The sequence below is a fragment of the Lepidochelys kempii genome, chromosome 1 (genome assembly GCF_965140265.1).
Source record: "Lepidochelys kempii isolate rLepKem1 chromosome 1, rLepKem1.hap2, whole genome shotgun sequence".
Taxonomy (NCBI): domain Eukaryota; kingdom Metazoa; phylum Chordata; order Testudines; family Cheloniidae; genus Lepidochelys; species Lepidochelys kempii.
Window position 1 is genome coordinate 47,748,141 of NC_133256.1, and position 21,768 is coordinate 47,769,908.

At 42.7% G+C, this 21,768-nt stretch overlaps 1 protein-coding gene across 8 annotated transcripts in view; it reads left to right on the forward strand.

The window, feature by feature from the left end:
* The window catches only part of PDS5B (PDS5 cohesin associated factor B), a 257,931-nt gene that overhangs the window by 193,637 nt on the left and 42,526 nt on the right, over window positions 1-21,768 (forward strand). For all 8 annotated transcript variants that reach the window (XM_073341612.1, XM_073341603.1, XM_073341640.1 and 5 more), the window contains 6 exons: window positions 1,129-1,252; window positions 2,071-2,229; window positions 2,985-3,053; window positions 9,041-9,177; window positions 17,434-17,557; window positions 21,230-21,434. In XM_073341612.1, coding sequence (XP_073197713.1) covers window positions 1,129-1,252; window positions 2,071-2,229; window positions 2,985-3,053; window positions 9,041-9,177; window positions 17,434-17,557; window positions 21,230-21,434 — 818 coding nt within the window. The remainder of the gene's footprint in view (window positions 1-1,128; window positions 1,253-2,070; window positions 2,230-2,984; window positions 3,054-9,040; window positions 9,178-17,433; window positions 17,558-21,229; window positions 21,435-21,768) is intronic.

Genomic DNA, 21,768 nt, shown 5'->3' on the forward strand with positions numbered 1-21,768 from the left:
GAAAATATATAGTTGTACATAGTTTGAGTATTTTACTGTTTTTACTATTTATATAGTCCTTTTTTGTAGTTAACTAGTTTTAGGAGTAGAATTGGGACCTTGGGGGGGGCGGTGTTTCTGCAGAAATATTCTCCCTCCCCCTTGTAGCCATGTGCTTGTACTGGACTATGCCGAAGACGCTAGGCTTTAAAATCTGCGCCTCCTGCCCGCATTCCTTCTCTGTCAGCGACGAACTTTAACCTTGCCTTTGCTTCTTGGGAGAAGCCCACATTGCATCCCAGTGCAGTATCTGTCCATCCTTCCCCAGCTGTACCTGAGAAGGCTGGGCTCTCTGCCTTCAGAAGCACCTCATGGAAGTTGCCACAAGACCTCATTCAGACCCATGGCCTCCTTCAATGGTATGCCTCTTGGGTACATATGTAGAGCAGCCGTGTGGAGTTCAGTACACAGTGTTGCTGAGCATTACACCTTGGTGCAGGATGCAGTGGCAGATTCCTCCTTCAGCACACCTGTCTTCTGTTTAACTATTCCAACTTCATCCTTGCACCCTCCTTTGACTGAGGTATTGCTTGTTAATCACCCTCAGTGGTATGCAATAGGGACTATCACTTGAAAAAGAAGAGGAAGTTACTTGGCTGTAACTGGAGGTTCTTTGAGATGTATGGTGCCTATTGTATTCCACTTCCCGCTCTCCTTCCCCTTTGCTTTGTATCTGTTAGATTTGAGGTAGAGATGGAACTGGAGAGGCGGTTGATCTGTCCATCTCTTTATCACCTCAGAAAACCACGAGGTGAGCCAAAGGTGTGTGTGCGTACCAATGGACGCTATTACTTTCCAATTCTCAGGCTATGGATACACAGTGTGCATGTCTGAAAACTAACTCCATATTACCGTACTTCAGTTACCACAGTCTGTTACCTAAGTTAATCACTTTTGTAATGCTGGAAAGATATTCTTTCATATTTAACATTTGTAGAACCAGATGAAGGACAGGGAAAAAACTGAATTTCCCAAGGAGTCCCCCAGTCATTTGTGCAAATAAGAGTTTCTTTTGTATAGCTATATTGTGAAAACACATAAAGTAGCAAACTTTAAAATTTGTAAAAGATATTCACTTTTTACTTTCAGTGCTTTGCTCCCAGTTTTGCATCACAAGGCTAAAAAAGGCCCCCCTCGTCAGGCCAAGTATGCCATTCACTGCATCCATGCAATATTTTCCAGCAAAGAAACACAGTTTGCACAGATATTTGAGGTAAGAAAAAAAGGTTTTAATTATTTTTCTTTTAATCTTCACATTGCATATTCATATTTATGCCTCTGTATTTTTATTATTTTGTTAAAATAAGGAGTATAGTGGAAACTGATCTTGAAACACAAGTTATTCTATCAGTCCTTCCCCAGTATCCAAGTCATAAAACTAAAGGAAATAAACTTTTTTCCTTTCTCCCTTCAATCTCAAATGAATAGTTCTTGTTGGTGCAGTGGAGGTCATATTAAAGGGCTCCAATCTTGCTGGTTGAATAGATTCTGGTAGAAGGTCTACGCTTACCTGTAGTGATAACAGGCTCCAGCAAGCAGTCCTTGATGGTTCAGTTTGTATTCGGAAAGGGAACAGTGTGTAAATCGTTCACTTTCCTTTGGAAGCTTGGGGTAACTGGAATTAAATGGGACTAATGGAAATTTATGCGTTCACCATCCTTTATAATTAACTTTTATAGTACCTTTGATCTTGAAGGATCTTAAATCACTATTCAAAGAAGAATCACTTAGTCCACTACTGAAATAGTAATTTTGAGGGATGGAATGTGACATCAATTTAACAACACAGAAAAATATATCCGTTAATCTAATGAGTTCATAATTCCTGCAATGCTTTTGGGGGGTGGGAGGGGAGGGTTTAGGGGGTTGTGTGTGTGTGTGTGTGGAGGGAGGGAGGGAATGTGTTCCTGTAGCAGGTGAAACTTTTAATTGAATGGAATTTTTAGTGTTCAATAATAAATACTTTTTTTAGTATAGCTAAACTGATTAGATTGGTATGATCTGAATTTGTTGCCTGTATTTATCTTTTAGCCACTGCATAAGAGCCTTGATCCAAGCAACCTTGAACATCTCATTACACCATTGGTTTCTATTGGTCATATAGCCATGCTGGCCCCAGACCAATTTGCTGCCCCTTTGAAATCCTTGGTAGCCACCTTTATTGTTAAAGATTTGCTAATGAATGACAGGGTAAGTACTTTTTTAACTATTTGTGCTGCCTTTGAGAAATTGACTTTTTTTCTTCAGTAAGATATTCAGGAAATAGAAAATTAGGATAGTTATAAAAATTAGTAGCATGTATGTTTCCACTTGTCTGTATACATCTCGAGATATTTTGGTGTTTTGGCATGTATTTTTTTAACTTGACTGGAAATTTATGCAGTAAAAGGGGGGGGTAAGAAGTCTTCACCCCCACCCCACAGATAATGTGTAGAATAAGTTTTCCTTTCATGGATCACAGCAAGTGACTGTCTAATACTTAAAAATATTAAATCCACTTGGTGAAATCCTGGCTCCATTTTAGTCAATGGGATTTTTGTGGTTGATTTCAAGCTGGGTCAGGATTTCCTCTCTTGTGCTTGGGCCAACAACTTGACACTTTAAGAAGGCTTTATTCCAATTTTGAAATAGTTAGCAGATCTTAAATGCAAGAATTTAACTTTGTTTGGCTTATATTTTAAAGCAATTGCTTTCTCTTTGTAAATAGAAAAATGAAATCAGTAAAAAATATCTTTTTCAGTATGATTAAACTGGCTGTGTCAATAGTGAATACGTGTATTAGCATTACAAAAGCCATATAGTTAACCAGTGAATGCTGCTGTTTGTCTTTAAAAGCAGACAGAAGCAAATAAGATTATAGTAGTCTTTATTAATAATATAGTATCCTATTAATAATAGTAATAGTATAATAAACTAAACATAACAAGATGTAAAATTTTATTTAGCTTCCTGGGAAAAAGACAACTAAACTTTGGGTTCCAGATGAGGAAGTTTCGCCTGAAACACTTGTCAAAGTAAGTAGCTCTTAAAACTTTTTCTTGGTGTATATTTACTGGCATAATAATTGTGAATTAATAATGTCTGTATACCTAAAGATACCCAGAATTTCTGAAGCTGCCATTAATAATTATCATTTTTTTCTGTATGTTTCCTTCAGATCTGTCTGCCCCTGTGATCTTTCTAAAACTAAAGAAGTTTGGTTTAATAAAATAAGAATTTTGTCAGAATAGACTTGGACTCACAACTCCTTCCTCTTGGGATTCCACAGGTCTCCTTCATGGGGCTCTGCCATGATTCAACAGGGCTTCCCCGGCCCACCAGTATCCAGGTTCCAGTCTTGCTCCACAAGGCATCCCTTGGTGTTTCACACTTTTTACCTTGGTTCAGGGGCCCCACATGCATCCTTCTTGAGGAAGGCCTGTGATTCAGACTGGCTTCCCTAGCTCTCGTGTCTCCCTTCTGGTTCTTGTTCCTATCTCATCCTATTCTGCTGACTTGATACTTCTCTGGAGTTCTGCTCTCCAGGCTGTCTGCCCTATCTCCTGTACTGGGAGTCACCTAGCAGCTGGGGTTGATCATGTTAAGGAGGTAGCTACTTCATTAACACCTTGGCTCTTATTCCCCAGCTAATCTTCTACTCCCTTGAATACCTGTTTCCCCAAATGGGTCATGTCATAGAATAAAAGTTGACTAGCCCCAGACCCCACTACCCCTTAAAGGGAACAGACTACCCTGTTACAGAATACCATTCCAGCAATCTCATGTATCACCGGTGGTACACATACCAAATTTGGGAACCCTTGATCTATACACTATTTATGCAGCCACCAAATTGTAAGCATTTATACACAACTCTGTAGTGCAGTACTAACTATGAGGTGGAATTATGTTATTAGGCTAAATATACATGGGTAAGACAGGCATTCCCATTGCAGATTATACCAGTGTTCCATCTAGGCCAGTATTCTGTCTCGGAAAGTGACCATTCTGTACAAAATGCTTCAGAAGATGCAAAGATTCCCAAACTGGACATACATTTTGATGATATTTTAATATCTTCAGAAGTATTTTCTTTGCCATTCCTTATGTATCCTAACATTTTGGGTTGCTTTTTAGTGCCATTTCACTCCTGTGGCTTGTGTTCCTGGTTCCCTGTTTGATGATGTCAGCTCACCTAAAACCTTTAACATTTTAAGACTTCATTTTTCACAACTTTTATTATTAAGCAATGCCTCATTGTGACAGTTTACATAAGTGGGGAATTTAACCTAGTTCTCTACTATGGCAGGTTAAAATTCCATCTATCCAGCCACACTTTCTCTCAGAAATAACCTGCTATATCTTTGTCCTTTCTGTGCTTATTTATGAAATATACATGCATATGTAACCCACTGTTTCAGTGTATTGTGCTGCATCCTCTACACTAGAGGTGTCAAACATGTCTCACAGGATGTATCTGGCCTGCATGATATATCTCTGTGGCTCTTCTGATGTACTGAAATGTGTGCAGAATGTAAGCTTTCGTTTTTTTTTAAATAAGGAGATTTGTAGGCCCCATAGCTACAGAGAGAACCTTTCAAACATGAACCAAGTGTAAACCAATGTCAGGTTTGTCAGGCAGACTGAAGCAGTGGCTGGGAGAGGTGAACTCGCCTGTTCCCTTTTAATCTCATTGAAGTGTGATCTCTGTAAGGGACAGTGATGACACTGCTATACCAACATTAACTATTCCATTGCTGATGGTCATCCCATCACCTAAAATAACGGCGATAAGAGTGAAGCCCTTGAGGACTGATGAATTGCTTCATTCCCTCAAGAATTCTTGTCACACCTTCTGCTCCTTGGACTTATACACCCCAGCACCTTGTAGACAATTTTCTAAGCCACTGCCTTATAGATGCTAACTGGCTCCTTACCCTTTCTGTGAGCCTCTGAGGAGATGAGAGGCTACTACCATCTCTTCATAAGACCCCGTCACCTACCAAGTAGGCATTTTAATGGGTCACTTGAGCTGTCAACCAGTCCATGCAGAATCAGTTTTCTCCACCCGGCTCATTTCATCCCAGTGTGGCAGCACATCCTATCGGACAAATGGGTCCTAGACATCATCTCAAATGGCTACACAAACAGAGTCCTTTCTGCCCCTTCTCCAAATCACCCTTTTTCTCGACCCCTCTCAGAAAAGAATTCTCAGACAAGAGCTGGATTCGCTGGTCCAGCTAGAGACAGTAGAAACCCATACCGCTCCAACAGAGGGAGAAGGGTCTTTACCCCAAATACTTTCTAATCCTCCAAAAGAAAAGGCCTGGAGACCCATCGTGGACCTCAGACAGACGAATGTCTTCATTCGCCATTGAAGATTCAGAATGGCTACCCTGGCTGCAGTAATCCCCTCCCTCAGTGAAAGTGTGGCTTGTAGTTCTTGTTTTGAGGGACACGTATTTTCATATAGACATTCACACAGTATTTCCTTTACGATGGGCCCTGCACTATAGAGTGCGCTCTTCTTTGGCTTCTTGACACCCCAGAGGGCCTTTACAAAAGTGATGGCTGTGATAAGCAGCCTATTTGCAATTACAGGGCAGCCTAATATTTCCCTACTTTGCTGCCTGTACCTTCTGATAAGACTGTCCCATGAGCAAGCCAGTCTGTCACCTCCTTACTTGATCTGCGTCACTCCTTGGGACTTCAGGTAAATCAAGAAGAGTCCACTTTAACCCCCACAAGAGTAATATAATGTATTGGAATGAATCAGGACTCGACTGCATACACGGCATACTTATCTCAGGACAGATTCCTCATGATGAGATCTAATTTCTCAACTTAGACATAGCACCAGTGACAGTCTGGTCATGCTAGCCCACGTGGCCTCTTGCACCTATATTACCCCCTTCACCTATGGGTGCCTCCAGGCATGACTGAGGAATGTGTAGCTCTGAGCACAGACTCCCTGAACAAATGGGTCTCACTTCCTCATAGCATTCTGACATCACTCACTTGCTGGGAGACAAATGCCAATGTCTGTGTAGGCGTTCCCTTTGTTCTAGCCCCACCCATGAAGATGCTTATGATGGATACCCCACTACTGGGATAGGGAGTGAACCTGGATGACCATTCAGCTCAGGGTTCAAGGTATCAAAATCTGGAACTGGTGCATCCAACATCTGATCACCCTCTCTGATGTGCAGTTACTGGGAGAAATGAACTCCCTAGCAGCCAGCCTCGGCAGGCATTTTCACAAGGATCACAAGTGAGAGCCCCACATTTCAGTGATCCAGCACATTTTTTGACAGTGTAGATTTCCATATTGGGATCTCTCTGCAACCCAGAAAAACAGGAAATACCTGGCCTACTGCACTTGGGACACCCAGGATGCAATTCCAGAGGGGATGTTTTCATAGTGTAGTGGTCAGACCCACTGATGTATGCCTTCCCTCCTATCCCCCCTGCTCCTTTGCATCCTCCAGAAGATCAAGCAGGACTAGGCAGCAGTAATTCTAATAGCACTATGGGGACTGAGGCAGTTCTGGTTCATGATGATCTTGCGGATGGCCTCTCACCCTTGCATTTACCTACAGCCATTTCTGGGTTTGGTGTTGCAAAATGGAGGCAGCACCAGCCACCCCAACCCTGTATCCATCCATCTGATAGCCTGCTTTTTGGATGGGCAACAGAGCTAGAGAAGTCTTGCTCAGAGGAGGGCCAATCTATCTTTCTCAATAGCAGGAAATCATCTACAAGAAGGTGCTATACTGCCAAGTGGAGGGGGTTCTCTTTGTGGTGTCAGCAGGATTCGGGAGGAGTCTAGGATTCCTCTTATCCTGGAGTATCTCCTTGAACTCATCAGGCCTATCTGTTAGTTCATTACAGGTATATTTAACAGCTATTAATATCTTTTTATCTTCCAGTTTTCAGCCCCCCCCACAACAATAAAGTTTCTAAAAGGCATTATCAGAACATTCCTGTTGGTATTAAAACCCAGGCCTGTGTGGGACCTGAACTCTGTGCTATCAGCACTTATAAACCTGCCATTCAAGTCCTTGGCTTCCTGCTACCTTTTACACTTAACAGTGAAGGTATTCTTCCTAACTGTTAGTACGTTGGCCAGGAGAGTGGATGAGCTTGGGGCCCGCATAGTTCCCCCACCTTATATGGTGTTTCACAGAGACAGTTTACCTGAGATTACATCCCACGCTTATTCCCAAGGTTTCTTCCAATTTTCACTTGAACCAAACAGTCCACCTATCTGTATTTTACCAAAAACCTCACAATAGTAGTGAGGACAAAGAGACTCCACTCCCTTTATTTAAATTTATTTCAGTGAGAGGTATCTGTTGGTGTAGCCCAGGGGTTCTCAAACTGGAGGTTGGGACCCCTAAGGGGGTCGCGAGGTTATTACATGGGGGGGGGGGGTTGCGAGCTGTCAGCCTCCACCCCAAACCCCGCTTTGCATCCAGCATTTATAATGATATAAATGTATAAAAACGTTTTTTTACATTTGTAAGGGCGGGGTCGCACTCAGAGGCTTGCTGTGTGAAAGGGGTTACCAGAACAAAAGTTTGAGAACTACTGGTGTAGCCCCTTAGAAAGCATGTAAGAGAGCTGCAGGAGGACATGTCTCATCTGCAGACGTAACAGGAGCATAAGGACTTCATTGACAGGATCCACATGGAGACATCCAAGATGGAGTATGCTAGCGAGCTACAGATGACTACAGGAGCACCAGGGGAAAGAGGAGAACTGGTTGCTCTGTGGGGAGGAGGCTGGCTGCTTGTGGTCTCTGACAGTAGACATGATATCCCAGGAGGTGTGCTGTCTGCTTAGAGCCCAAATTGAAGATGTTATAGAAAGGATTCTGAGGCTCATCTTGACAGGTTTCAGAGTAGCAGCCGTGTTAGTCTGTAACTGCAAAAGGAGTACTTGTGGCACCTTAGAGACTAACAAATTTATTTATGTATTTATTCATCTGTCCCTCTGATCGCTGTCCCATGCTGTTCACCCACATGGGTGCTGATTATACTGCCATGTATGACCCTCAGCAGATCAGCAGGACTACAGGGCTCTGGGAGTGAGGGTGAAGGATTTGGGAGCAAAAGTGGCAGTTCAGTCCATCCTCCTGGTTGAGGGTAAGGGCCAATTCAGGGACACGTGCATCCTGGAGATAAGTGTGTGGCTGCACAGATGTTGCCTACAGAAGGGCTTTGGTTTCTTTGACCATGGGGTCCTGTTCTGAACAGGACGACTCCTGGGAAGAGGTGGGGTCCATCTGACCAAGAAGGGGAAGAATATCTTCACACACTGACTCACCAACTTAGGGATGAGGGCTTTAAACTAGGTTCAAAGGGGGCAGGTGACAAAATCCCACAGATAGGTATAAAAAAAAGTGATTTTAACAGAGGGCTAAATACGTAGTGAGGGAGGAAAAGGGAAAATTATAGTGACGTCATAGGAGCAGCAAGAGGGACAACAGTGTGGGAATCTGCTCAACATCTTAGATCTCTATGCACAAATAAGATATTAATTCTGCTCTTCATATGCATAAAAACAAAATAAATGATGATTGGATTATTTATCTTGGTTGTCCTGTGAGTTCCAAAGTTTAATAGTAATACTTTTATCATGTATTTCAAAATAAATATTATGTGGTGTCACAGGACAGCGGATGTGAATGTTTGTGGTAGAAGGCTTGATTAGCCATGTTCTGTAGCAGATGTTTACTTACAATAGTAAATGTATAATTTTGTTATTGTACCTTTCAATGAAAAATTGCTTTATTTCGTGAAAACTAGTAAGGTTTATTTACATTTCAGAAATTTTAGGAACTATGCATGTTGCAATGATGATGAATGCATGTGTCACATGCTTGTGAGGAATATGTTCTCTACCTAACTAAAGCATTTGAGAAGATTATATTGCTAAATGATTAGGCTACTATAGAGATTATTTCAAAATTTTGTTTGCAGAGTGCAATTAACGTATTACTTGTGAACATTTCTTTCAGATCCAGGCCATGAAGATGATGGTTCGATGGTTGCTAGGAATGAAGAATAACCACAGTAAATCAGGAACCTCTACTCTGAGATTGCTAACAACAATATTGCACAGTGATGGAGACTTGACAGAACAGGGAAAAATTAGGTAAGCCATCGGCAATTAAGTGCAACCATCTGTTTGGACAGTACAATTGCTCAACAGTTTCAGTAACTTAGAAGGGGCAATGTGCATTGTATGGAGAAGAATTTAAGGGCATTTAGGATGTATCGATATATGTTATACTTTATATTCCCGGATAAAAGAAGTTCCAGAGAACTTCAAAGTTATTTTGTTACTATAAATATAGTGCAAAATCATAGTAAAAAGTTATGCTTTTTCCTCTACTTTTTCTCTCATCCTTCCACTCTGAACTACTTTTCATACTGAAAGGAAAAATTGCACAATTTCTCCTTTTTCTCCTTCTAAACTGACTTTAAACAAAAAATTTTTAAAAAAATCTTACCTTGTGGTGCACTTTATGGCTAGTTGAAGGCACTCTGCCTTTTAGGAAGGGAGATAAGGATGAAGAGGAGGAGGGAAATAAGTAAAGAAGATTAGCTTTTTAACAATTTGTTTCATCTGGCTGTTAGCCCATTTGCTTTGACTGCTAATGTTTATTTTTGTGCAAACTTCTTAATCTTCCTTCAAGTATAAGTGAGGAGCCGAGTTCACCATCATTGTTCTTGGCAAACGTTGAAAATTCTGTTTACAGAAACTAATGGGGAGAAGAGAGGGATTACAGTAGTCAGAATAAAGAGATTTCCATGTTTGGTATATAGTCAAATGACTGTACAATCATTATGCAAATCAAACACCAAACCAATCCAGAGGGTAGGGAATTGCAAAATAGAGCATTTTGTAGTTATGCATTAACTTTATAGTCACTGCATTCAAGCTGAGAATTCCATTTCAGTATAACTTGCAAATAATCATAATACTCTTGAATTTAAATACTATCACAAGACCCATAAATAGAAGTCGGTCCGTGAAGGAATTAAGTAGTAGTAATTCTTCTTCGAGTAGCATTCCTGCATGCTCTACTTTAGGCATATGTGCGTTCCTGCGCCTCTGATCGGAAATCTTTGTAGCAGTGTCCATTCGGCCCCCACATGCACGCTCATGTCCTCGTGCTCTGCCTTGAGGGGAGAATCTCACTCAGTTCCTTTTCAGCCACCCCTGGCTAGAGATGGAGTGATTCGCAGTCCGTTCACAGATACTTTACTTATTCAGAAATGTGGTGTTATCTGGTTTTTAGTGCTTTTATTTTTTTCTTAGGGCATGCCTACACTACAAATTTAAGTAGACTTAAGTCAACAAACAGCCACTTCCGTAATTACTGTGGTTTTCCATGTCCCCACTACCCTCCTTCTGTCTGTGCCTTCACCAGGAGCGCTTGCATCGACTTAACAGGGACAATGTTGAGGGCTGAGAGCCTGGGCTCTCACTCAGCACTGAGCTCCCTGCTGGGAGCCAAGCTGCAACCCGGGCTCTCACTCAGCAGTGAGCTCCCTGCTGGGAGCCCAGCTGCCACCCAGCATATTCAGTCTCCTGGGTATCAAAAGCGTGTAAACACAGTACTCACAGATTGGGTGGGACCTCTGCAATAGACACCTTTGGTAAGCCTGAGGACCCTGTGGGCCCAGGCACCAAAGCAGCGGTACTGCTGGTCAGGGACAGGGACGTAGACTGTACCACCTCTGGGCAGACGGCTCTGCTACAGAAGCCCGCGGCACAGGCAACTGCAAGGCAGCCATCATCAGACCACTTGCTGCGGCCAAGGTCTCCAGTCCCTGTGGCACCAGCAACTCAACACCAACAACCACTGATGGTAGATATTACTGTGGCACCACAGGAGTTTAGATTCTCTAAGAACCTTATGGTACCTGAGGCACCAGAGTCTCCTCTACTTGGTACCACAGCCCTGGTACTGAGCAAATCTCGGGCCGAAGGCTTACCACCAGCACCGAGCTGTGCACCTCCAGTTTCCATGTCAGCTCCACCACTTTTCAGTGGAGATTTGGACAGTGACCAGGAGGAGGTTCTCTTTCATCTCTTCTTCTACTTCTTGCTACCATGACCATCCATGGGCTCAGCCTCCCATGCCTTTCCCAGTGGCCCTGCTGGGATCCACGGGTGGCCTCTAGGCATCATGCCTTCGCGGGTGTCTGGTGTAACGTACTGAGAGACTCTGAGGCATTCTACCACAACCACCACATCTAGAGCCTCAGCACCTCCTGAGGAGATCCTGGAGGAGCAGGAAGTGGGACTTGAGGAGGATGTTACACCACATTCTAACATCTCTTCCTCCCCTCCAGAAAAGATGTTTATGCCCCCTTCGTTATCTGTGGCAGACAATTTTAAGCTCTTCCAAGACCTTGTGAAGAGGGTGGCAAATACCAGTAGAGGCGGTAACACAGTCACCATAAGCTGCTAGATATTTTACATACATCCTCCTCCTCGAGGATAGCCCTCCCTATCAGCAAGGCCCTTTTGGATGCAACTAGCTCATATGGCAAATGTCAGCATTGGCCACACCGACATGTAAAAGGGCTGATAAAAAGTACTATGTGTGTACACACGCACATACACCCCCAGGACATGGAATTTCTTTTCTCCCACCCTCTGCCTAATTCCATTATGATTAACGGAGTCAACTTCTGTGGCTGCTAACGTCATTCCAAATCCACCTCTTACGATTGGGATTGAAAGCACCTTGACTTATTTGGGAGGCAGGCCTACTCTTCTGCTACTTTGCAATTCATAATTGCAAACTACCAGGCCCTAGCAGCAAGATATGACCATATGAACCATGCCAAATTCAATGCCTTTATTGATAATCTAGTGAAGTCACAATGAGAACAATTCCAAGCCATTATCAACGAGGGGTAGTCGGTGGCCAAAACAATGCTCCAGACAGCACTTCAGATGGGACGGACTGCTGTATCAGCCACATCAACAGTCGTGATGTGATGAGCTTTGTGGTTGCATATTTCAGGTTTCCTGAAGGAGGTTCAGATGACTGTCTAAGACCTCCCCTTAATCACAAACTGTGTACACCACAGTTCCCACCACAACACTATTACGAACCATAGAGAAAAAGCTCCAAGTTTCAGAGGTGCAAACCATCAGGCCCTCAATCCTCAGCATCGCAATCTTCCACCTCAAAACATCAGTTTTGATGCCTTGGTCAAGACACCAGGAGATCACTCCCTTCAACAACAGCTGCCACTTTCCAACCCCTCGCATCCCTTTGGATGCTGCATTACTCTGTTCTTCCCCTACTGGGAACACACAACATCCAGCAGATGGGTTTTGGAAATGATCTCCCATGGGTATTTGGTCCACTTCACCTCTTTCCTTTCCCCCAACCTCCCTTCCCTGTCCCTCTTCAGGGACCCTTCTCAAAAGAGACTGTTACAACAGGAGACAGATCACCTCCTCTGTCTAGGAGCCATAGAACCACTTCATCTCTGGGGAAAAGGGTTTTACTCTCAATATTTTCTGATCCCCAGGAAAAGGGGAGGTGGGAGACCCATACGGGACCTCGAAGCATTGAATAAATACATCAAGGCTCAAAAATTCAATGTGGTCGCATAAGTAGCATCCCTGTTCCGTCTTTGGAATGGGAGATTGGTTCTCGGCCCTCACTCTCCAGGGCACGTATTTCCACATATCAGTCCTGCTGTCCCACAGATGATTCCTCCCATTTACTCCGGGTCAGGACCATTACAAGTTCAGAGTACTCCCTTTTGGCCTCTCATTGGCTCTCACAGTATTCTCCAAGGTCCTCTCCGTAATGCTGTCCCACCTACATACTCAGGATCATCATCTACCCATACTTAGACAACTGTCTCTTCAGGGCCTGCTCCTTTGAAAAAGCTCTACGGGCCACCTATGGAACTATGGACCTATTTATGAAACTGGGTCTACAAATCAACGTCCAAAAATCGTCCCTAACTTCAATACAATGCTTGAAATTTGTAGGGGCCCATCTCTATTCACTGCAAGCAGGGGCGCTCCTTCCACAGCACAGATTTCACAGCCTGACAATGCTTTTAGGAACAATGCAAACCAGCTCTCAAACATCGACCAGACATTGCCTCCAGTTTCTGGGGCACATGGCGGCTGGCATGTTCGTAATATCTCATGCCAGACTTCACATGAGGTGCCTGTAGATGTGGTTCACCTCGGTTTTCAAGCCAAACAAAGACTGTTTAAACACACCTCTCTCTATGCCTTCTAGGGTCAAACGCTTCCTGGATTGGTGGAAAGACCTGGCAGACATTTGCACAGGCCTCCCGTTTACACCGTTCCCCCTTTCCCCTGACACTTCTCACTATGGGTATATCCCTCATAGACTGCCCATCTCAACAACCTCATGATTCACAACAAATGGTCACCCGTGGAGGCAACTCTCCATATCAACCCCCTTGAACTCAGAGCGGTCAGGAATGCTTGTGCTTGCTTTCTTCCACTGATCAGAGGTACACACATGAAAGTCATGACAGACAACATTGCATGCATGTACTGCATAAATCATCCAGTGGGATGCCAGATCATCCGCCCTCTGCGCAAAAGCACTAAAACCATGGAACTGGTGCATTTCCCACAATTTTGTAATATCAGCGGCGTATCTACCGGGAGTGGAGAACACAACAGCAGACTGTCTCAGTTGCAAGTTCTCACATGACCACGAGTGGGAAATGAGCCCAACTGTATTTCACAGCATATTCTGTCAATGAGGGACACTGATGATAGATTTCTTTGACACTTACCTGAACAAGAAATGCCCATGTTACTGCTCCAGGACAGGCTTTGGACAGCACTTGTTAGGGGATGCTCTCCTTCTTCCATGGGATGAGGGCTTTCTATACAGCTTCGCCCGTTCCCTCTGCTCTTGAAGGTCCTTTTAAAAATAAAAAGAGAAAAAGCAAACGACATACTGATTTGCTTCCACCTGGTCAAGACAGTCATGGTATTCATACCTATCACAGCTGGCAGTGTGTCCACAAATCCCTCTTCAACTCAATTCTTACCTTTTGTTGCAGAACAAAGTACGCACTCTCCATCTGAACCTATGGATACTCCAGCTCAAAGCCTGGCTCCTTCATGGTTCCAACACACACAGAGCTCCTGTTCTAGGATGTACAGGAAGTGTTAATAAACAGTAGGAAATCAGCTCCCTGTCGTAATTACCTAGAAAAGTGGACCAGGTTTCAAGTTAGGTGCAATTCCAGGCAAATTACCCTGGCATCTGTTACTCTCCCTGCTATGTTACGACTACATACGGACTCTCAATAAGTCAGGGCTCTCTCTCAGTTCACTCAAAGTAACCCTGGCGTCCCTAGTGACTTTCCATCAACAAACAGAGGGATACTCAGTTTTCTCACACCTCATACAAAGAGGATCCTGAAGGGTATAGCAAACCTCTTTCCCCAACCCATATATCCCATCTCAACATGGGACCTGAACTTAGTTTTAAAGAGCCTGACTGGACTGGTCTTTGAACTTATGGCCACCTGTTCGCTCACAAACCAGTCAATGAAGACCGCATTTCTAGTTGCCCTCACCTCGGCAAGGAGAATAGGGGAGATAACGATGCTTGTGGGCGCACTCCCCTATTAGTCTTCTTTCACAAAAAGGTTACTCTCAGGCCACACCCAAAGGTCATGTCCAAAGTGACCTCATCTTTTCACATATATCAACCTATTCACGTCCCGACATTTTATGTTAAGCCTCACCACAATAACAGAGAGGCCATATTTCACATGCTAGATGTTAAGAGAGCTGTGGCCTTCTACCTGGACCTGGACAGGACAAAGGCTTTTAGGAAATCTCCTAGGTTCGTTCTTTCTATTGCAAATAGGTCTAAAGGCACAGTCATATCAGCCCAGCGGCTCTCCAGATGGGTCTTGAACTGTATCAGACACGGCTATCAGGTTCACAGTATCCATCCAGAATATGCATACACTCCGCGACTGAAGTCGGTTTCCTCCTCAGTCACCTTCCTCAAGAATGTCCCTATCTTGGAAAGAGAACCTCCCATCCACCATAAATAAGATTTCTATCCCCCCTCTTCTCACTTATACACCTATACAGCCCCACTTCTTTACAGACAGGATAGGGAAAATGGGCCTTGCAGCATGCTCTGAAAGTAGCGAAGTCCAGACTTGGTCATATGTAGGTATGAACTGGGTTCCAGTCAGAGCACCACATGGAAAACACTTTGGCACTAACCATCTCCCATTTAAACCATGGGGCAGTTGGCTGAAGAAACTTGGTAGACTGCAACTGCTAAGATATTTCTCTCAGAGATAGTTTCTTTGGATAGTTGGCTGCAGTGCTTTATTTTTTTTAGCTTCCTGGTAAATCTTCTACATAGCAACTATACTCCTTTATGCATACAATGTTAGCACGTGTACAGATGACATTTTTGGCTTATTCACCTTGATGATAATATCCTTTTAAATTTAAATATTTCTTTGGAAAAGCTTGAGACTAAATTGAAATAGGCTAAACTAAAACAATTTAAGTTAAAGCTGCCACACCACGCTGTTTTTATTTTGATCTAAAGAAAGCATGAAATGTAAAAATACAGTATTGCTTAAGTATTTGTGAAAAGAGCACTAGGATATTGCAGTACCACAGGACACCAGCTGCTGCAAATAGCCATTAAGAATACTGATACTAGGGCAAGAATCTATTTGAAGAGTAATTCAGTGGGGCTGGAGATCTGACTGGCAGTAGGTCCCAAAAGCTACCTCTCATAAAACTGCATGTTCGAAATAAGAATATTGAAGGCCATGCCATCTACATTGATCTAGAATGAAGGCCTACAGAAAAGTGAAACTAGCAGGGGAAAACCAACAGTTGGATGAAAGAAAAATATATCATTCATTCGTTGGCTGCTATTGCTTTATAGATTCAGGCATAATGCTGCCTCCGGGCTCCAGCTTGATACCCAATATTGCGAAAGAGTTTGTTTTGTTCAGAGGAATCCTTTAGCTCCATGTGACTTGGAAGAAGTTGAGAGGGTTAGACAACTTGCATTTACACGCTGTGCATTCAGAAGAGGATTTCTTTTTGACATACTTAAATATTAGTCTGTGGAATGAGAGAAAATGTCAGTTCACATTGAAGTTTATAAGCCATTGATTTTTACAAGTGCTTTCAAGACATATCTTTAGATTATGTACAACAGAGAACTTCACAAAATTAAGACTGAGTACTCCAGTTCCACAACTTATCTACCCATTTGGTCTCACTTTGCTGCAGTTTCAAATATATGGCTTATATCAGAGCCCCTTTCTTAAATCCTCATATTTCTGTTTACAGTGCCTTCTCCTGTATAATACCCCATGTGTGATTGCTGTTAGCCTCATCCTCATGGCCCTTTCCCCTATCCCCCCCCCCACCACCACCACACATTCTTAATTCATTTGCTTATTACAACCACTTGTGGCTTGTTTTAATTCAGATTGTGAACTCTTAAGGGCTGGGACTGTCTCTTATCATGTGTTTGTATAATCTCTAACACAGTTGGGCCCTGATCTTATTCTGGCTTCTGTGTACTGCTGATTAAGTTTATATAGATTGGGTCAATACCAATTTGCAAAGATAAGATGAGGAAACTATTTGATACTATTATGATCTCTTTGTCAATACAGCATCACCCAATGTACCAAAGATCCAACCATATTTGGAAAATAGCAAATGCCTAGTTAGAGGAGCATGTAAACCAATTACTGGTACTCCTAAAATATTGAGAGATAATTGGTTTGACTCACCAGATCCCTTTATCTAGCTTTATAGGAGAAGGAATGTTTTAGCCCTTCTACTGAGATTTCATTAGCCCTAGTGTATATATACGAGGACATGATGCATATTGTCCTACATCCGTTAATACATAGGCATTATGATAAGGCAAACTGTAACCATTTCCTCATGTGAAACTCTTTGAGGAAATCAGAAAGGACATTAATTCCCTTGAGGAAAATGTGCCAAAGTGTATAGGTGTACCCTAAGTAGGCTGTGATTATGCTGTCCTGAATCTGGAAACTAATTCCTTTCATACAGCAAATAACACAAGGTTAGCAGAGGTACTATGTAAACTTCTAGGTGGGTAGAGATTCCATGAGAAGTATTAATTTACAAGGTTCTAATTTTACTTTTCAGTTACTTACATAATTATTTTGCATACAGAAAGCAAAGGCCATGCAAATTCCTCCCTGTTCCACCTGAGCCATTTTTCAGCATGATGGAGAGAAATTGTTTCAAACTTGAGGGATGTGATTCCATGACACAGATAATTAAATAATTTTGCACTAATTTAACCCATCTACCTCTGTGCTTGTTTTTCAGTAAACCCGATATGTCTCGTCTGAGGCTGGCTGCTGCTAGTGCTGTTGTGAAGCTGGCACAGGAACCTTGTTACCATGAAATCATCACATTAGAACAATACCAGCTGTGTGCATTAGCCGTTAATGTAAGGAAATGGGGTGGAGGGAAGAGAGAGGAGTGTATGTGTGCCTGTCTGAATCAGCTAATATGTATGCTAATAATCTAAGGCTTCAGATCACTAAGAATATTAATTTGAAGAGTCATTCTCAATATTCAGATTGCAATTCTAACTTGTTCTCAATTTTAAATTTGTTTCTTATGATCCTGAAAATTCAGGGTTTTTTATTATGTTGAAATGATGAATATTACTAGGAACTAAAAGTAATAAAGGAATGTGGTCTAATAGTAAGAGCAGTGGAACGAGCATTACAAAATTGATATTCATTGCAACTAAAAGATTTTTCTAGTATCTATTTGCCATACTTCAGCTAGATAACAAATTTATTTTAATGCTGAAGTAGTAATGTAAGAGAGATACTCTGGGGTATGGTGATTTTTAGAGAGATCTTTGGTTCTTATGAGCCATGCAAAGTTCAGTTTGTGATATTGACTTGTTTTGTGGTCTGCAGGAAAAAGCTCTCATCCTGCAGATCTTAAGGGTATGTCTACATTGCAATTAAACAACTGCTGCTGGCCTGTGTCAGCTGATTCGGGCTACGGGGCTGTTTAATTGCAGTGTAGACGTTCAGTCTCGGGCTAGAGAGTATGATTTCTCAACTCTACCTCCCCTGCTTTTAGTTTTTTAGTATTTATTCAGTGCTGTATATGTTCATGGCTCTTCACAGTTAAAGTGAACAGCTCTCTGCCTCCAGGAGTTTAAAGTCTGAATTGGACATAATATGGCATTCCAGGAGCTGCATGAGCGGCACCCAACCCTGCTCTCTGGCTGGAGCTCTGGATCAGGGCAAGCCCTAGACCCCACTCCCCAGTGGGAGCTCGAGGGCTGGATTAAAATGGCTGGTGGGCCAGATCTGGCCCAAGGGGCCACAGTTTGCCCACCCCTGACCTATTGGGAGGTAGGTGGTGAATGATGTAGGATTTTAAAAGCAAGGAAAAGGAGGTGATACACAATGAAATGAGGATCAAACCAACAACCAGGGTTTTTGATAGATTGGGGACAATGAGTATCTAGAAGACTGGAGGAACTTTAGTCAAGGAGGAAGATGATTAAGACATGGACAAATTTTGGCTACTGGCACTGGAAGGAAGGGGGAAACATGAGATAAGCCATCCTGGTGCATCAAGTCCAGTGTCCTGTTTTCAACACTGTCTTGAGGACTTTAAAATGTGTAGAGGACAAAGTGACAGGCTTTGGTTACATACCAGGCCACAGGGAAAAGAAGAGAGTCAAAAACAACCATATCACTTGGTTTTGGCTATAATGAGCCTGAGAGAGTGGCATGCCATCCAAGATAATATATATGAGAGAGACTGAGAGAGGTATGACAGACTGCACAGCAGATGGGCCTGCAGTTGAGATATATGTTTGAGTCCTTAGCACAGAGTTAATATTTAAAATCTACTAAAGCACTAAAAGGAAAGTAGCAATGGCACTAATTGGAATGACGACAAACAGAAAATACACAACTAAGGACCTAATGAAAGTTTAATATATTAATTTTTAAAAAATAGAACAAAAAACCAAGTTGTGTATAAAACAAGAATACATGATCTTCATTGCTATAAACCTTGTTCAGGAAAAGGATTTGGCCGACCTTTTTGGTTAGATATGCTGTGGCATGGCCCCAGTCAGCGCTCCAGCCGGGGAGCAGGGTTGGGGGCCGCTCCACATGGCTCCCGGGAGCAGTGGCATGGCCCCGCTCCAATGTGTAGGGGCAGACAGGGAGCTCCCCACTGCACGCTGCCCCTGCCCAAAGCACCACCCCCGCAGCTCCCATTGGCTGGGAACTGCGGCCAATGGGAGCCGCAGGGGCAGCACCTGCGGATGGGGCAGTGTGCAGAGCCGCCTGGCCTTGGCTTCACGTAGGAGCCGGAAGCGGGTCATGGTTGCTGTTTCTGGGAGCCACTTGAGGTAAGCGCTGCCCGGAGCCTGCACCCCTGAGCGTCCCCACCCTTTTCCACAGCCCCGATGCCCCTCCACATCCCTCGGTCCCAGACTGCAGCACCTTCCTACACCCCAAACTCCCCAGCCCCACCCCAGAGCCTGCACCCCGCCCCAGCCTGGAGCCCCCTCCCGCACCCTGAACTCCTCTTTTCTGGCCTTACCCCAGAGCCCGCATCCCCAAAAGAGCCCTCACTCTCTCCTTACCCCAGAGCCCTCAACCCCAATTTTGTGAGCATTCATGGTATGCCATACAATTTCTATTCCCAGATGTGGCCCTCAGGCCAAAAAGTTTGCCCATCCCTGCGATAGGCCTTCTGCATTCTTTCCTCACCACTTCCACTCTCTCACTGGTTCCAGCCTTCATGTCACCTTTATTTTTCTCACATTCCCACGTCTGTGCCTGCTATGCATCTTCCCCTGTGCATAGAATCATTCTGCAAACTTGTTAACCAAGTCACATTCCAAGGCACTGCTACTGATGCTCAATGGAACAGCAATCTATATCACCTAGATGGAATAAAAAGCTATACCTAGGTGTCAATTCCATATATTCCAGTTCAGACTTTTGTACACATATATGTTTCGAGTAACCCTTTGGTATCGGAGCTCATTTCTTAATGTTAGACATTCAGACCCATCCCTCTTTAATTCTCATCCTTTGCTTACTGGCATCAGTTGATTCTGGTCACAGGTGAGGATGCCAACTGACAAAGCCACAGCCCAATGGTGCTTCATAGATTAATTTTCAGGCAATATTCTAAAAGTGGAAAGATTATTTTTCCCCCCTCTTGTTATGATCTACTTTCTGATCTATGGTCTTTCACCTAGCAGTACTTCAGACAGTCACAGCGCTCCTGTGCTGGTTGTGGTATATTTTTGAAACTGTATCTTGTTATAACATTTTGTGCTCTCTGCGTTTAGTGCACTAATTATGCACCGTTTGTTGTCCATTGCTGAATTAATTTTGCACTGTTTAATAGATAATGTATGAATGTTCATGTTATAGTTCTAGTGATTGAAACTAGGTTATTGTATAGCTACTTTTCAGGAACCAAGACTAAAGGGGAGGATATCTTTTGCCATTGTAAAAATATTGGTAAACTTTTGTTGGCCATCTCTTGATTAAGCAGGAGATGTAGAAAGCTGAAGTTAGGCAGGGAGATGGAGTTTGTCAGGTCCTTTTCAGTGGCCTGAAAATCTGTTTTGATTTTGCCACTTTACATTTCCACATGGTTTTTTTTGTTTGTTTTAACTATCAATAAAGGCTTTATTACTTCAGAGGAACTCCTTATTTTAGGCCCTGATTCAGCAAGGTACTTAAACATGCTTAAATTTAAATTTGTGAGCAGTCCCTTTGCAGTCAATGGGAGGGAATACTCATGTGCTTAAAGTTAGGCACATGCTTCTCAGGTGAACCTTAAAAAGGCTTCAAGGTTGGACCTAAACCTACACTTTAACATTCTTCTTGTTCTATAGGGGATTTTCTATCCTTCAGGATACATTCAGTTGAATCCAAGTGAGTTCCTGGTTGGGGGAGGAGAAGAGATCTTCCTTTTCTATAGAATAGGAAGAATTTTATGGCTGCAAGGGGACAGATTGATTTTTTTCATACATACCATTCATTTTTGTGTGTAACTTCTAAAAGTCTCTATTATATGTAAAAATTCTCAGTTTTTTGTATATTTTTTACAGGATGAGTGTTACCAAGTTAGACAAATATTTGCTCAGAAACTCCACAAAGGCCTTTCCAGACTACGGCTCCCGCTGGAATATATGGCCATTTGTGCATTGTGTGCAAAAGACCCGGTGAAGGAAAGAAGAGCACATGCTAGGCAGTGCCTTGTGAAAAACATAAATGTGAGAAGAGAGTATCTGAAGCAGCATGCAGCAGTGAGTGGTAAGAAAAAAAAATAGAAGTAATTCTCAGCAAATGTAAATACAAGTATGCTAGCTTGTATGCAGACTTTTGACTAGACTGTAAAAATACTGATTTATTTTTGCATAATATTTCAATAAATAAAATAATAAATTTAATTTAAGAAATACCTCAGCTAATGAAAGGTTATACACATCTTACAACTAATTTTACATTACAGAAGTTGTTAAAGTAGAGTATACTGTTACAAAATGAAGTATTACAACTTTTTATTGAGAGTTGTATCGGTATTTGGCTCAAAGTTAGACTGTAAATTAAAATTCAAGGGATAATGCAGAGGTATTGTTACGTATGA